Source organism: Cibotium barometz, chromosome 47, assembly GCF_041138505.1.
Source record: "Cibotium barometz isolate CiBa-2024 chromosome 47, ASM4113850v1, whole genome shotgun sequence".
Lineage (NCBI taxonomy): Eukaryota > Viridiplantae > Streptophyta > Polypodiopsida > Cyatheales > Cibotiaceae > Cibotium > Cibotium barometz.
The window spans coordinates 4,259,810-4,275,554 of NC_141092.1; the positions used below are offsets into that span (position 1 = coordinate 4,259,810).

The 15,745-nt window shown below is 50.8% G+C and overlaps 1 protein-coding gene across 10 annotated transcripts in view; it reads right to left on the reverse strand.

The window, feature by feature from the left end:
- Positions 1-15,745, reverse strand: part of LOC147611285 (uncharacterized) — a 55,234-nt gene that overhangs the window by 17,556 nt on the left and 21,933 nt on the right. For 9 of the 10 annotated variants that reach the window (XM_086784370.1, XM_086784369.1, XM_086784368.1 and 6 more), the window contains one exon: positions 10,123-11,007. In XM_086784370.1, the coding sequence (XP_086640496.1) occupies positions 10,123-11,007 (885 nt within the window). The remainder of the gene's footprint in view (positions 1-10,122; positions 11,008-15,745) is intronic. The other variant, XM_086784371.1, reaches the window with a different exon arrangement.

The following is a 15,745-nucleotide window of genomic DNA, read 5'->3' on the forward strand; positions in this document are numbered from 1 at the left end:
CCAGCTGCGGCGGAGCAGGGAGAGCGCCTCTTCCATATTACAGTTTGTTTCCCTGGTCTCCGCCGGGAGTATCTTCCGCTCCTCTCCAGGCTCGGAGCATTGGTGGGCTCGGTTCTTGAGACGGGCCCCTCAGCAGCTTCAGTGGTGGCCAGAGCAGCTGGGCTACCTTCGGTCAGAGTGTTGGTATCTGACATCTCCTCCCTTCCTAAGGTCATTCAGCTACCTAGGATAGGGGGGGGGGTGGATAGATCAGAGAGTGGAGTTCTCGGGGCTCCCGAACCAGTGCTTCATTTGCAGGCAGGTCGGTCATCTGGCCAAGGCCTGCCCTCGCAGGAGACCCCGACCCTCACCACCACAGCAGCAGGCTACTGATGGCCCGCCCACAGATTCGGCTCGGCAGGATGCCTCCGGGACACCTGCTCAGGCCACAGAGACCTCGGAGTGTCAGCCTGGACAGGGGCGCCGCCGAGGGAGACAGCCACAGCAGCACGCCCAGAGACCGCTGCAGCAGCAGCCACAGTCTCAGCCTCACTGGGTTCCCGTGAGGAACAGCTTTGCTCCCCTTCAGGAGGAGACCCTGCAGCGACGACTGAGGACCAGGAGATGCCAGCTCCCCCTTCTTCACCCCCCCACCCCCGTCCCCTCCCACCGCTCTTCTCCACCTTCGCCTCCTCCCGTCTCCGCTCCGGTTTCGGCAGCGGCTCCCTCTCCACCTCCCTCGCCTCCCCCTTCCTCCCCCTCCGCCCGCCTCACCTTCCCGGGAGACCCTGGCAGTTCCCTGGCGCTCACCTGCAGTCCGGAGAGCGCTGAGCACTGACCTCGCTCGAGCATCACAGAGGAGACCTATGCCGATTAGGGCCTCACGGATTTCATCTATCCGCAGTCGGCTGAGTCGCCTTGGCATTAGACAGCGCTCGGAGGCCTTTGATTATACCTTTACACGGCTTTTTGGAGCAGAGGGCCCCCATGAGCCAGCACCCATTCGAGTACATGTAGTGATACCTCCGGCCCGCGGGGAGGAGGCACTAGATTCAGCGGTGGCCTTCTCGTTCCCTCTATGTGGACCTTGTGATCGGGAGTGGACTCTAGAGCTCGCTCTCAGCACTTTGAAGACTCAAGCAGTTGAGTTTTCTCACCACATGAGCGATCTGGAGGTGACTGATGTGATAGGCCGACTTTGGGAGTTGGCTCATTTTTTCTTGGATCCCGGGAGTGTGGATACCTCAGGGATTCGGCATTTGGTCGTGCGTATAGTGGCAGACTTGGCGCGCGACCCTGGCTATGTGAGTATACACGAGGTTTCTCTGTCAGAGCAGGAGGCAGTCGCCATTGGCCACAGCCACTGGCGCCTGATCCGGGATTCTTGCAGTACACCGGGTGGGCAGATTCACAGCCGTTCGGATGGGGACTACTCTCCATCCAAGCCGCTTGCGAAGGCCCGCCGTACGGCTGAGACAGCATCCACCTCAGCAGGGCATTCCATGAGGATCATCTCATGGAATGTACAGGGCCTTGGCGGAGCACACTTTATACGCTATCGAGGTTGCTTGAGGCAGGAGCTTCAGAGATGCCTGGTTGGTGGCAGCATTGACATTTTGATGATGCAGGAGCACCATTTGGGTGAGAGCAGGATCCGGAGATATGGTTCGGTGATGCCTGGTAGATGGGACACTTTTTGGTCTGCAGGGTTTGGTCCTTTGGGTGGACAGGGAGGAGTATGCATGGTTATTGCAGATGTATGGCGGCAGGCCATTGTGGATCGAGGGATCATTGTGCCTGGTAGAGCACAGTATGTCATTCTGAGGATGCATGATGAGCTATTGGGTGTGCTCAACATCTATGCGCCCAATCATGCTAGTGCCAGAGCAGAGTTTTGGACTCAGGTTACAGATGCATTGCCAGAGGCCGCACATTGGTGTGTTGGGGAGACTTTCAACATGCTCGAGGACCCGGCAGATAGGGTGGGAGGCAGTCATGTTACAGTGCATGGCATGGAGCTTGCAGCTTGGGACCGGTTTTGCATGTCACTGAGGATCACAGATGCATGGCAGCATGGGGCTTTCTCCCGGTCTCAGGACAGTCTTAGTTTCTCTCGGTCGGATCGCCGGCAGGGAGGGACTAATCTATCTCGGATTGATCGCTTTTATGTGGGCGATTGGTTAGGGGAGCGAGGGGGCTCCGTCGGCATTCTTGCTGGCACCTCATTTTCAGATCATGCGCCAGTTATATTGACATTGGAGGAGGGGACACTGGGAGCCCAGCTTGCAGTTGAGGATCCCAGAGAGGGTACTTGCAGATCCCAGTCTCGCTGAGGACATTGAGAGGATCTGGCATGATAGTCAGGGCTCTGACCAGGATGCTGCGGGCCAGTGTGCCCAGGGACTCATTGATCTTAGCTCTTTTCTACATGCTGCAGCTTTGACACGACTGGGAGAGATTCGCGAGCGGGAGCAACAGCTGAGACGCAGCCTTGCTTCGCTACAACGCCTTCAGGAGCAGCAGCCTGCATGTGAGTGGGTGGCGTCCCAGCTGAGCCAGGCACGCCAGGAGGTTAGAGAGGTAGAGGAGCAGAGACATGAGTTTTACCATCGTCGTCAGGCCTCTCAGTGGACGCAGCTTGGTGATAGAGTGACTGGGGAGTTTTTTGAGATCACTGGACCCCGTCATGCGCGAGCAGGAGTTCGCCAGCTTGGTAGACCGGATGGATCGATAGCTACTGAGCTCGGGGAGATCAGAGCCATTGCCACTGCTTTTTATAGTGACCTGCTTTCAGCGGAGCCTGCCACTGAGGATCGAGATGTGTGCAGACAGACTGTGTGGGCCCATGTGCAGAGGAGGGTCACAGACCATATGCGCACAGTTCTAGGTGCGCCTCTGTCAGAGATTGAGCTTGCCGAGGCCTTGAGGGTCCTGCCGCGACATAGTTGCCCAGGGGAGGACGGACTGACGCCGGCCTTTTTTATGCGCTATTGGGACCTTTTGGGGCTAGGCCTCCGCAGGGGCTTTCAGCATGTTTTGGACACTGGGGTGATGCCGCAGAGCTTTTCAGAGGGCTTGATCTATCTTATCCCCAAGGGGGAGGGAGTATCGGATGACATTCGGCATTGGAGGCCTATTACGATCCTCAATACTGTATACAAGGTCTTAGCAAAGGCCTTGAGTTTGAGGATCCAGCCCTTCCTGGGGAGTTGATTCATGCTACTCAGACAGGATTTGTCAAGGAGCGCAGTATCCTTGACAACATCTTTACTTTCTGGGAGGCGACGGCCCGAGCTAGGTTTCTTGGCGAGGACTTGGTCGTGATGCTTCTCGATTTTGAGAAGGCATACGATAGAGTTGATTGGGGATTCTTAGAGGGCACTATGCTACGCCTGGGCTTTGAGCCAGGATGGATCAGAGGGGTGGCAGCTTTGTATTCCACAGCTCGCAGCCAGGTGCTGATTGCAGGAGGTAGGGGGCCGAGTGTTTTGAGCTGACCAGATCAGTCCGTCAGGGGTGTCCTCTCGCCCCTTTCCTTTTTCTCTTCTTTGCGGAGGCTATGAGTATGTATTTGACGGCAGAGGAGGTTGGTTTGAGAGGACTCCAGCTCCCAGTCCGGGGGGAGGATTTGCTTGATGCTGAGTTTGCAGACGACACGGGCTTATTTTTGCATGGCCAAGAGGCCAATCTTATTCGGGCAGAGCAGTCGCTCCAGGTTTTTAGTGCAGCTTCGGGAGCATTGATCAATTGGCGCAAGACAGTGGCCTTTTGGATCAGTAGTGCTCCCACTCCGGCATGGAGCCCGGACCCCGGTTTTAGATGGATTCCTCCAGGCACAGCAGTGCGGTATTTGGGATGCCAGATTGGCCTCGATTTGTCACCAGAGCAGCAGATTGCCCCGCTTCTTCTGAGCATTCGGAAGAAGCTATTGTATTGGAGTACAGCTCGACTATCCTTGGCTGGGAGGGTGGTGGTGGCAAATCAGGTGCTGTTAGCGACTATGTGGTACATTACGTCTTGCTGGATTTTCTCGAGCTCTTGCATCAGCCAGGTACAGAGGCTGATCAGGAACTTTCTGTGGTCTGGGCGGGACGGTCAGCCAGCTCGGGCAAAGGTTGCATGGACAGTTATTACACTTCCGCTGGCTCAGGGCGGTTTGGGCATTATAGATCCAGTCGATCAGAGTAGAGCCCTATTGGGGAAGCTTATTGTTCGGGGGTTGCTTCCAGGCGCTGAGCCTTGGAAAGAGCTCCTCTTGCAGCGACTGCAGGCCCGGGCGCCTCCTGCAGGGGGTACTTGGGCACCAGAGATTCGCTGGATCTTCATAGAGATAAGGAGGACAGGCCTCAGTAGAGGATGGGAGGACAGATTTGCTTTGAGTATCCTGAGAGCTTGGGAGCTGCTGAGACCGGGGCTCTCTCAGCGGCCTCCTTCTTGTGTTGAGGAGCGGGCCAGGCAGCCGCTCATCTGGAGCCCAGCGGTTCGTACAGAGCAGGGTCATATGCTGGGTTCTCGGCCTCGTCTAGCCTGGGGACCTTTAGCGGCAAGCCCAGCTCGTAGTTTTGGAGACTGGCAGGCTTTCTGCAGTTTACCAGAGGAGACCCAGGTGGAGAGGCTGAGTCACTTCAGAGGGGGGTTGATTATGAGGGATGATATTCAGGAGGCACTTACAGAGGAGTGGTTCACACCTCTCGAGCCAGTGGCCCCACGGTGGATGGGAGCCTTTACACAGTTGGAGATCCTGATTGCTGTCAGAGCTAGCACTGAGGATGGCAGATGCCTCTATTATGAGATTCAGGATGAGGGCAGACTCCAGAGAGTGGAGGTGGAGTCGCCTTTGGTTGCAGAGTGCACCTTTCAGAGGATTCGGGTAGTGGCTGCCGCTTCTCGGCAGTGGCATATTGACCCCGACCCGGCTGACGTGCTCCCGGATTGGCGCATATGGGCATATGCAGCGCGCCCCTTGGCCCGGCTACAGTGGGACCCCGGGGAGTACGAGTGGCATGATCCTTATGCATCCCTTGAGGCCACAGAGATCACCTTTTTCCAGTATACTGTTCGGCTGGGACGACATATTTTGACGGCGAGGAGGACGGTTTCTCCAGCGGCAGCGGGGCATTGGCGATTGCAGGGACTATCACAGGAGTTCCTGGAGGATTTCTGGGCTCGGCTCTGGGCTAGTCGACAGGCCCGCAGGATCTCGGCTTTTCAGTGGCTGGTCGCCCACAGGGGCTCAGCAGTTGGCACTTGGCTTGTTTACAGCGGTCTTCCGGCGGCCTGCGTCCGATGCGGCCACCCTATGGAGACACAGAGACATTGCCTTTGGGACTGCCCTCAGGCACAGCAGATTTGGCTGCGGATGCTGCGTATTCTGGCCCCCCTCTCTCCAGAGGGTGTGTTTACGTGGGGTGCCGCTGCTTGGTCGACTTCGTCTGGGCCTGCTATGGGCTATGAGATGGAGCAGGGCAGTCAGGCCATCAGATTTATTAGGGGCCAGCCTCGCCTGGTTCCGGCACCGGATTTCTCGTCCGCCAGCTGGACACAGGAGAGGGATTTACGATGGGAGCTCCTCAGCAGCCTTACCATCTGGTTCACCTGGAGGGCCCGGTGCTTTACGGCCTTTGAGGGGAGATTAGAGCCACCAGCAGAGACTGTTCGGGGGATTTGGCAAGAGTTGATCCACACCCTGCGAGGACAGTACGACCGCATCCGGGGAGACTCGGATGAGGCGATCTTACGGCGCCAGGCCTTTCACACCACTTGGCGCTGCGGCCCATTCTACACCCTACACACGGGATCCCCCCGTTGGCACTACAGGCCACCTGTTTGGCTCTTCCCCCCCCCTATTGTATGATTTAGCCGCTCAGTTCTTTAGACTGATGCTTGTATTTTGCAGCACCTAGGGAGAGTCTCCCGGGCTGCCATGATGTATTCACTGCTCTTCTCTCTGTTAGGAGCAGGAGAGATCTTCTTTTGTAGCCCTACGGGCGTTTTTTTTTACATAACTAATGAAAGGATCTTTTCTCGAAAAAAAAAATATAACCTATTCGAGGCATCTCAAATCTACTCTTCATAGTCAGCTTCTTGAGTGCACAATAATCGACACACAAACGAGAAGACCCATCTTTTTTCTTGACAAACAGGATCGGGGTTGCAAATGGCGACACGCTGGGGTGGATGAAGCCAAATTGCAACAATTCTTGGAGTTGGCAGTCCAACTCCGATTCCATTGCCTTGGAAAGGCGATATGGAAACTTGCTCGGGGGTTCCGAGCCTGGGCGTCCCTGGAATGGTGGTAGATGATCCATGTCTAGGCCATGCTGTGAGAACCAATGTGTGACCTGTGCATACCATGATCCTCTATCTCCTGCCTCAGCCAGCTGTCTAGATGCCTCAAAAGCTCTGTATGACAATCTGTAGGACCCCCACCACGAATGGTGTATTTACTTTTATTAGAATGATGTAAAATACTGAAATAAAAGACTGACTGAACCTTCTTGGCTGAGATGGATCTCTACCCTCGACCTTCAACCCTTCACCCCTTCTGCGTTAGCTTGTTCTAGGCTGTCCTGGCCCTTGGTTCAGCTTCAGTACTTGATGAATGATGAGATAAATGACTTGATCTGAGCCTTGGGTAATTATGCCCTCCTAGACAGCCAGTCGGCCAGTTTACAGCAGTTGGCTGTTCCAAATATGCTCCATGACTGAATAATACAGCATAAAATGCTAGAAAATGCTGCGCGCATGCCTACATTAAATGCTGGGCACTAGGCACATGATGTATTGGCTGCTGGGCAGCCTGTGTGGGCTGCCCCACACTTGCCCTACAGTCCCTTAGGGCTGGATAACCAGTCAGCTACCCTTGCAAGAGCCCTAGGGCTGTCCTACAGCCCTCCTATGGCCCTCCCATGGTTGGTGGGTACAGCCAGGGCCTTCCTGGCCCTTATGGGGGTGGTCTTACACTTTCTCCATGCCCACGTGTGTCCTTGGGGTAGCCCTATGGGCTGGCCCCTTTCCTATATGCAAACCATAACTGTCTACACAGTGTTCTGGCATCCAGTATCATACCAAATACACAAAACCATTGACATCATTCCAGAGGGAGACTCACAGCGCGGACTGGCACTGTTCATGTGCAGGACAATGCACACCTGACCTTGGACTCATGTGCAGGACAATGCACACCTAACCTCGGACAACTGGAATGGAACCCTGGCTAACTCGTCCAAGACTGGGCTCACATGGGACCAATTTTCCATCCTAGGTCCTGCACCTTCTGTATAGATATGTCTACGTGGCATCCAAGTGCGGGATGCACGTGACATCAACCATATTGAAATCCCCTCTGACCTACTTGGGAGAGGAGCTTGGTGTGTCCCAAAAGGCCACTCTCTGACCTCTCACATTAGGTGCATAAATATTCAAGATGACCAATTTTTTATTCTCATGCATGGCCATAAGCCACTGCACTTTAGCGGGTATGATAACACCATATCCAATAGCATGAGGCATAAGTGACGCTGCAACTGAAATTTATTCGGGCTACCCAAGGAGTCTCAAGCCTCAAATTGCCTCTACATACAGTTATTGGACTCTAGAGTTAGCAAATGATACCGTTATGTTTTTGGAAGCCTCACGTGCATGTCTCTGTGCCTTCTAGACAGCCGTGGAGATGTTTTGTTTGGCAGCAAGAGCCACAATTAATTGGCACAAGTCAGTGGAATTTTGGATCAACCATTCTCCGCAAGCAAATTGGGGTTTGGATGTGGGGTTTTGCTTGGATTGAGAGAGGATGCACTGCCACATACCTTGGCTGCCGAGTTGGCATTGACATCTCCCCTGCACAACATTTTGCACATGTGCTCATGAGCATTAAAACCAAACTTCAGCTTTGCAGCAGCACAAAGCTTGATTTGTGCATATAGAGCCTTGGTGGTTAACCTAGCGTTGTTGCCCACTGCTTGGTTTATCACTTCTTGTTGGGTTTTTCATAGGGGGATGCATTGGACAGTTACATCGCCTCATTCGGAATTTTATTTGGTCAAGATTAGATGGCACAGTACACACCAGGGCAAAAAGAGGGAAACCATTATCCTAATCCCAAGCAAAAAGAGGGAATTGAACATCATAGACTTAGAGGTGCACTGTAAGGTGGTGCTTTGTAAGATGATTGTCAGAGGATTTCTTCTTGCACTCCACGCTTTATCTTTTCGGAGGCAGAGCATCGCCCCCCATCCTCCACTTTGGTTGGATCCCTTGTACAGGCTTGGGATTGCATGAGGAGGTTTTTGATTCACATACCTAACAGACAGCCCATTATGTGGAATGGCTTGATCTTGGATGAGTATGGTAGACCTCTTGGAGAAGCTACGCATATTCCGTGGGTTGGGAGTCTCTCTTCCTCACAGTGTTGGATTGGAAGAGGCTTAAAACATTCACGGAGGATCAAAGAGAGTGGTGCTTACTCAGCATCTGAGGGCACTAGTAAAGGATTGTGCAAATTGATGCTGCCATACCCAACCATTTTGTAACAGGGATCTTTTTGAAAGGGCTTCATCATTCGTGGTTGGGAGTCTTCCAAGAAGAGGAACCTCTATGTTATGGGCCTCCCCATGTGGAGGGAGAATTACACACCAATCTTTTTCACTGTATGAGATGGATGGTATTTAGAGAGATGTGACATGCAAGATATCACCAAGGGCTCAGTGGTGCATCCAATGAGAGTTGTTGGCAAAGCAAGGAAGCACTTTTATAGTGAGCCCCCCCTAGGGATGATCATAGATGCTTGCAGTCTTTGGTTGCACGGCAGATGCCTTATCAAGTATTTGCATTGGGACCCCGGTGAGTAGGATTTGGAGGGATGCTACCAACCCGATGAAAAGCATGGGTTGGACAAACTGCATGGGAGATTATTGCTACCATTGCAGCCTAGCACATTTGGAAGGCTAGATGCACTGAGTCCATTGAGGGCACTTTGGCTTATGATACTCGAGGGCTGTGGAGAGAAAGCACGGCTGGTTGAGATTCTCCCTTGTTTGGTTTGAAATCTCCCTTCTATATATTTTTCATACTTACTAGAAGTCTCTTTTCCAGAAGAGGGGGGGGGGGGGGGGGGGGGGGGGGGGGGGAAGAAAACAGGAAAGAAAGAAGTGACTCCTAGAGATTCAGTAAGTAAAACAGCTCAAACAACCTTGATCAACTGGGAGACTATCTCATGCCTGACCAAGGAAAAGTTTCTCTTAAGTACCTGTGCTCCCCATCTCACATTTTCCACATTCCCTGCCCCCTTCCAAAGCCTGTTCATGCCACAGCCAAACCCTTAACCTTGCAACCTGTCCAGTCTGACCTTTTTACACCCTCACTCCTTTCCTGAAGGAAACTAAATAGCACCCTCTCACGCTCCTCTGAAGTTGGTTGAGACAACTTTCTAGTTTTGTCAAATAAAAGGTTTAGCATTTCTCAACATCATACAATAAGAAGCATTCAATCATCAGTCAACTAAACCATGCATAGCAAGAAGTAGATCCAGATAATGGAGTGACAAATTATTTCAAGTGAATGAGTAAAATTGCAACGCTCCTGTGAAGTTGGTTGAAGCAACTTTCTAATTTTGTCAAATAAAAGGTTTAGCATTTCTCAACATCATACAATAAGAAGCATTCAATCATCGATCAACTAAACTATGCATAGCAAGAAGTAGATCCAGATAATGGAGTGACAAATTATTTCAAGTGAATGAGTAAAATTGCAAATGATGCAACTATAACTAGGATATCCACAATCAAAGACATGCCATTGTGCCAAATCCTCTACCACATTGCCATAGGCAAAAAGACATGTAGGAAATCCTTAAATAAGCCACCAATAGTCGACTGAAGTGTATAATGAACACTGTCCCATGGTGCGCTTTCCTCACCCCCCATAGTGAATTCTAGATGAAGTTTTCACAAAAGTTCAACAACTAGACAGAATTTCTACCTTTTGCCCCCTACGTCCAAAAAGCAGGAAACCTGATAACTCTCATGTACATGTAAATAGCTTTTCATTTCTTGCTAGCCAATGAACACACCAAAAAGGGAAACAAAACAACTAGAACCTCTGCACTAATTCATAAATTTGGAAAAGAGAGCTCCAAGAGCCCACCTGAACATGAGGAGTATGATATGCTTCATGCCCTGGAAGTCCATTTGTCTCAAACTTATCAACAATCTTAGCATCATGTCTATCATCAGCATTGTCTTCAGGTCTGATGCTATCTAATTCAGGCATAAGCTCTTTTTCACCTTTTAAGACTTCCTGTGTAACACTCTCAGACTGAATTACAGGTTCATCCCTTTCAGCTTGTAATTTCTGGATGCTTCCCTGTCCAAATTCATCGGCATATTGAACAGGCACATCTTGAAGGTTTTCAGTGGTAGGAACCAGCAAAAATTCATCATCTTCAGGTAAGTCCACAGATAACTTATGTGGTGAATGTTGAGAACCGTCAAACTTTAATCCTTGAAGATATTCAGGGTTGAGTTCTTCAGCTCCTTCAGCATCTTCAGTGTTGGTCTCTTGCGGTTCAGTATTCAATACTCGAGTTCCTTCAACATTTTGCAGGAGGGAAACCCCATTTGTTTCTTCCTCTCCTGGTGAGCCTACTGACAGATGTTCCTCCTGAACCCTAGCATCATCTGTTATGGCTATACCCATACATGTCATACCCGCATCTGATTCAACGGTAGTAGCATCTTCTTGCTTTCCCACACTGTTATCAATTCCATTAACCATGTCCTCAGCCATATGCCCCTTGATGTTCTCTTCAGCAAGTGCATTCTCCAGAGCCTTCCGTTTTGCAATAGCCTTGTAGTAAGCTTCAAAATATGCCTTTTTCTGACGAACTGAACCTGGAGTGGAGCAAGTCCCGAGTTCTTCAAGGTACTGATTGTGATTGAAAGATGACCTCTTTACCCAAGATTGGGAATCCACTGCAAATCTCCCAAACGATACAGATTCACCAAGCCTTTCGTCACAAGATGTCTGCCCCTGCAATTGAAAATTCAATAAATTATGGAAATGACTCGATCAGAAATCACACATCTGTTTGGGGGCGAATGTGAGAGGAGCCACTCAAATTATGTCCACAAGCAAGCAGGCAAAAGCACGTGAGCATATGGCACGTATGCATGCAGCCTTGTAACAAGAACAAACACTTTCATCAAGATCAAGAAGTAAGATAATATAAAGCAAATTTAATTCCACAATGATTCAATGAAAGTAGTGTCTACATTGCATAGAATTACACGTAAAACCACAATCTCAACATGGAAAATGCCCACTATCACGATCCCGCAACCATCACACTCATTCGTCATTAACCAACGATCCCTAGAGCTTCCTATGAGGCTGGCTTTCTACAGGATGGCTTCATTGAGAATCCTGGATACCTTATACCTTCATAGGCACATGTCACATTGCATGAGGATTTGGCCAGATCATGGTATCTTCACACTGACTCAAGATAGAGACGAGAACCCACGGGAGGCTCAGATATGCAGACTGCTTGACTAGAGAGATCTAGTCAGAAGAGCACTACTTGTTTAGGTGCCCAGTGTACTATGAGATACAGGGGAGGTTTCATTGCCACTTCAGAGATGGATTAGGCCCTCTTGCTCGAGTGATGCACTAGAGTGACCATAGATGCTTGGGGATGTACTTATTGGAGATACACCAACACCGAGAGGCCCTCACGCGCCCGCACGCAGAGGAGAGGACAGCACGACCCCGCTCAAGTCACTCACATATTCCATTAGCCCCCCAGCACCCAGAGCCACCAGAACCCACCCGGCCCCTGCTGAGCCATACTAAGCACATGGGACACACACAGCAGACCGGTCTTCATGGGAAATTCTGGTTACTCGCACCTGTGAAGTTACTAGAGAGATCAGGCAGCCTCCCTCCAGAGAGCTAGATGCCCTTGCCCTCGGAGATTCACGCCCTCCACCCCATCAGCTCAAGATTTGAGATATTCTTCGAGGCCACAAGGAGACACCACCACAGGAGGTGGATTTCATGGCCCTATACTCCGTCGAGGACACACAGAGTATTTGTATCTATTTACTACACTGTATACATATAAGGACCTATGTAGTAGTACGTAGACCCTGCTCTTTTACTGTTCATGTTGTTTTGACATTCAGTTTATCATACATGGATTACATTGCACCGGCTTTTTGGTCTCATACTCTTTGGGTCTCTATAGACGTTAATATAATCTTTCTTTTTTTCAACACCCCCCCCCCCCAAGAAACAAGATCCTTCTATTAGTTAACAGAAAACAGCCTCAAAGGCTAGATACAAACTCACCTCCATGTACGGAGCGAGGATCAATAACAAAATAAGCGGGAAGGATGCACTTCTCCTCCGGCTGGCTGCTCTATGAGGAGAAGGCTATCTCATACAAGGGGTGGGGGAAGGAATAACCACACGTGGACTGTAGTGCCAAGTGGGCCCACCACCACTATCTGTGAGAAAAGGACCAAGTCGCGAGAGCCTCAAGAGGCAGGCTTCCCAACGATTCTGCATTCGGTCAGAACCACCCTAAAGCTTCCCCCGCTATCCGCAGAGGGTATGAACGATGTAGAGCCAAATACTCCTAATGGACTCCGCAAGCAGAGTGCGGGTGCCTTCGATGGCTTCGCTGTAAGATTTTATTAATAAAAGTAAAAAGAGCAAAAGAAAATGCAAAAAGGAAGAGCAAAAGCATAGACAAGCTTTTTGACAAAAAGCAAAGCTTCCCCAAGGTGTAAAAGAAGCATGAACCTCTCCTTCTCCTCATTCATTGAAGCTTGGAGATTATCCTCACCCACCATCATCATCAAGTGGAAGACGCCTATCATCATCGTCACCACCCTCTCCCCACTGCTGTACCAACCTGCTGTCTCCATCACTGTGCGGACCTGCCACCTATGCCTGAGCCTTGCCACTTGAGACGCCTACTGTTGCCAGCGTTGCTTCCTACTGAACCAATCTGCACCTTCGCCAAGCGCCAACAGACGCCGCTGGCCTCCTGAAGCGCTGCCTACGCCACCTATTACCGCCACCTGCTGACCACCGTGCACCAGCTGCGACTGAACCTCCATATACTGCCGCTGCCCGTACCACTGTGCACTTCCAGCCAGCACAACCAGCCGCCGTTTGACAACGCCAATCTGCGCTGCCTTTTGCTTGTGCTGCCTTCGCCAAGCTCCAACTGACACCGCCACCAAGTGACTAGCCAGCGACACCAGCTGTTTTGGCCAGTACCACCAGCGCTATTGGGCTGCACCTCCTGAAGCGCTGCCTACGCCACCTATTACCACCACCTGGCTGTGCTACAGACTACAGTTGCCGCCACCAGCTGACCACCGTGCGCCAGCTGCCGACTGAACCTCCATCTACTGCCGCTGCCCCTACCACTGTGCGCTTCCAGCCAGCACAACCAGCCGCCGTTTGACAACGCCAGCGCCTCTTTATCAGCACCGCTTTCCGCCGTGTTGTACTATAGCCGGATGCTTGACTATGTGGTTGTCAGCCATAGCCATCTGAGCGCCGCCCAGATCCACCAGCTGCCGCCTGGCAAGGCTACCATCACCGCCCGTTATCGGACGCCACCCAGTTTTGTACCATCTTGTTGGTGCCGTATCTATCCCCAAGATTGGGCATCCACTTTGCAACTGGACATCATACACTTGTCATCTGCATATATCTACTGTGTGTATTGTTTACAAGCTTGGATCTAGATTTGGACTTGGATTCATTGGATTTGGATTTGGATCTGGTAGTAGCCCGGTGAGACTCTTGTGGGTCATCCCCGTGACGTGCTCAGCATCAAAGATCTCGTGCCTCGACTTGAGTTTCTACACCGACATATTTGTTTGATTTTGTATTCATTGGTTGTATTGATCCTAGCTAGCATGCATGTGGATTGTTCGAGTAAAGTCTAGAAACACCACGGATCTCTTAGTAGTCATCTCCTAACTGTACCATATTTCTCAGTAGGGAGTGAGGGCTTCTGTTGTGGGTGTGCCCACCCGGTTAGGAGCTTTCTCCATTTTTCCTCATTGTCCATGTTTTTTCCCAGTTTTTCAGGACCTGTGGGGGGCGTCTCTTTTCTGTTGTCGGCTGTAGTAGTGTTGGCCGACCAAGAGGTGTCCACTGAGTGCTGGCTGACCAGGTGTGATGCTGGCCGACTAGACCTTTCCCAATCGTGGTGGGCATTTTTTTGGGCTGTCGGCCTGTTCTATATTGGCCAACCAGCAGCCCATGGTAGTATATATCGCACTCAGTCCCCCACACACACCATTGTACCGGATCTCTTGTATAATATAGTAGGGTTTATACAATTTCTCTCTCTCCTATAGTTCTGTGTTTTTCTTCTCACAAGTGTTTGTCTCATTTCCGCTGCCCATTCCGACATGGTATCAAAGCCCCAGGTGGCTTGAAGCTTGGAGACAATGAGAGCTTGAGGATTTGCTGTTTTTTGGTGCTAATTGGAGGATTTCTGGGCTGTTCGGGACGTGGAGAAGCAGGGTAGACTTGCTGGATAGCCACCTTGCATAGCAACTGCAGCCTCTTCTTCATTTTTTTTCCCACCCACCCTCTCTCCCTTCACAAGACCTTGTGAACCCCCGAGATGGTAGATTTGCTCGAGATGGCTGAGAAGCATGTGAAGATCCCCACCCTCCCGACATTCCCGGTGGACCAACAGTTGGATGGGACCAACTATGGCATCTGGAAGGTAATGATGGAATCTGTCTTAGAGTCTTATGATTTGGCTGATTTCATTGTGGTTGGAGTTCCAAGGCTAGAGTTGGAGGAGGAGGAGCTTTCACTTTCTACTAGGAAAGAGTGGGAGACTAATGCACAGTTGTGGGATCATGTCAATGCCCGTGTGCGTTCTTTCATTTTCCTTAATTGCACACCCCAAGTGATCAATCACATGACGCTGGCCTAAGGGATTTGGTAGCACTTGGCTTCTTTGTACAACAAGGTATCACCCATGAAGAGAATTTTCTTGGAAGTGCAGATGCAAGTGATGAATCCTGCAAAGTCTTTGACGATGCGAGAGCACATCAACAAACTCCAGGCGCTTCAGCAGGAGGTTCTTCATGCTAGGAAGGAGATATCTTCGGAGGATATGGCCATCACTTTGCTGTCTCATCTTACCCCTCAGTACCCAGTTTTTTATTCTTCTTTGATCACCAGTTGGAGGCTCAGCACCATTACATGGTAGGAAGCTTGTGCTGATGGTTTTGAACCAAGAAGAGCGATTAACAAACCCTCCACAGGGCAGAGGTTCTAACCTCCACAGGGTGGAGGTTCTGAGGCTTTGATTGGCAAGCGGTTGAAAGGCTGCAGCAGAAGCAACAACAAGGGCAAAGGGAAGTCTTCGCATGCGAAGTCCTCTGAGCAAGAGCCCGACTCAAATCGTGATGCCTTGAAAGCCGAGCGAACCTATAACCATTGTGGACACAAGGGTCACTATTGGAGGAAATGTCCTCAACGGAGCACCGAGAAAGGTGTTAATTCCTCAGCTGCAGCTGCAAAGATTCCAGTTTTTGTGCACTTGGAGATTATGGACTTCAAAGCTTCATCTTCTTCGAGCAAGGAGGCAGTTGGACTCATCACTAGGGATACTCGGGAGTGGATTCTAGACAATGGTGCTTCTAGACACATGACTCCTTCCCAAGAGTTATTACAAGACCTTCAACAGCAAACAGGTCACATCCTTATTGGTGACAAG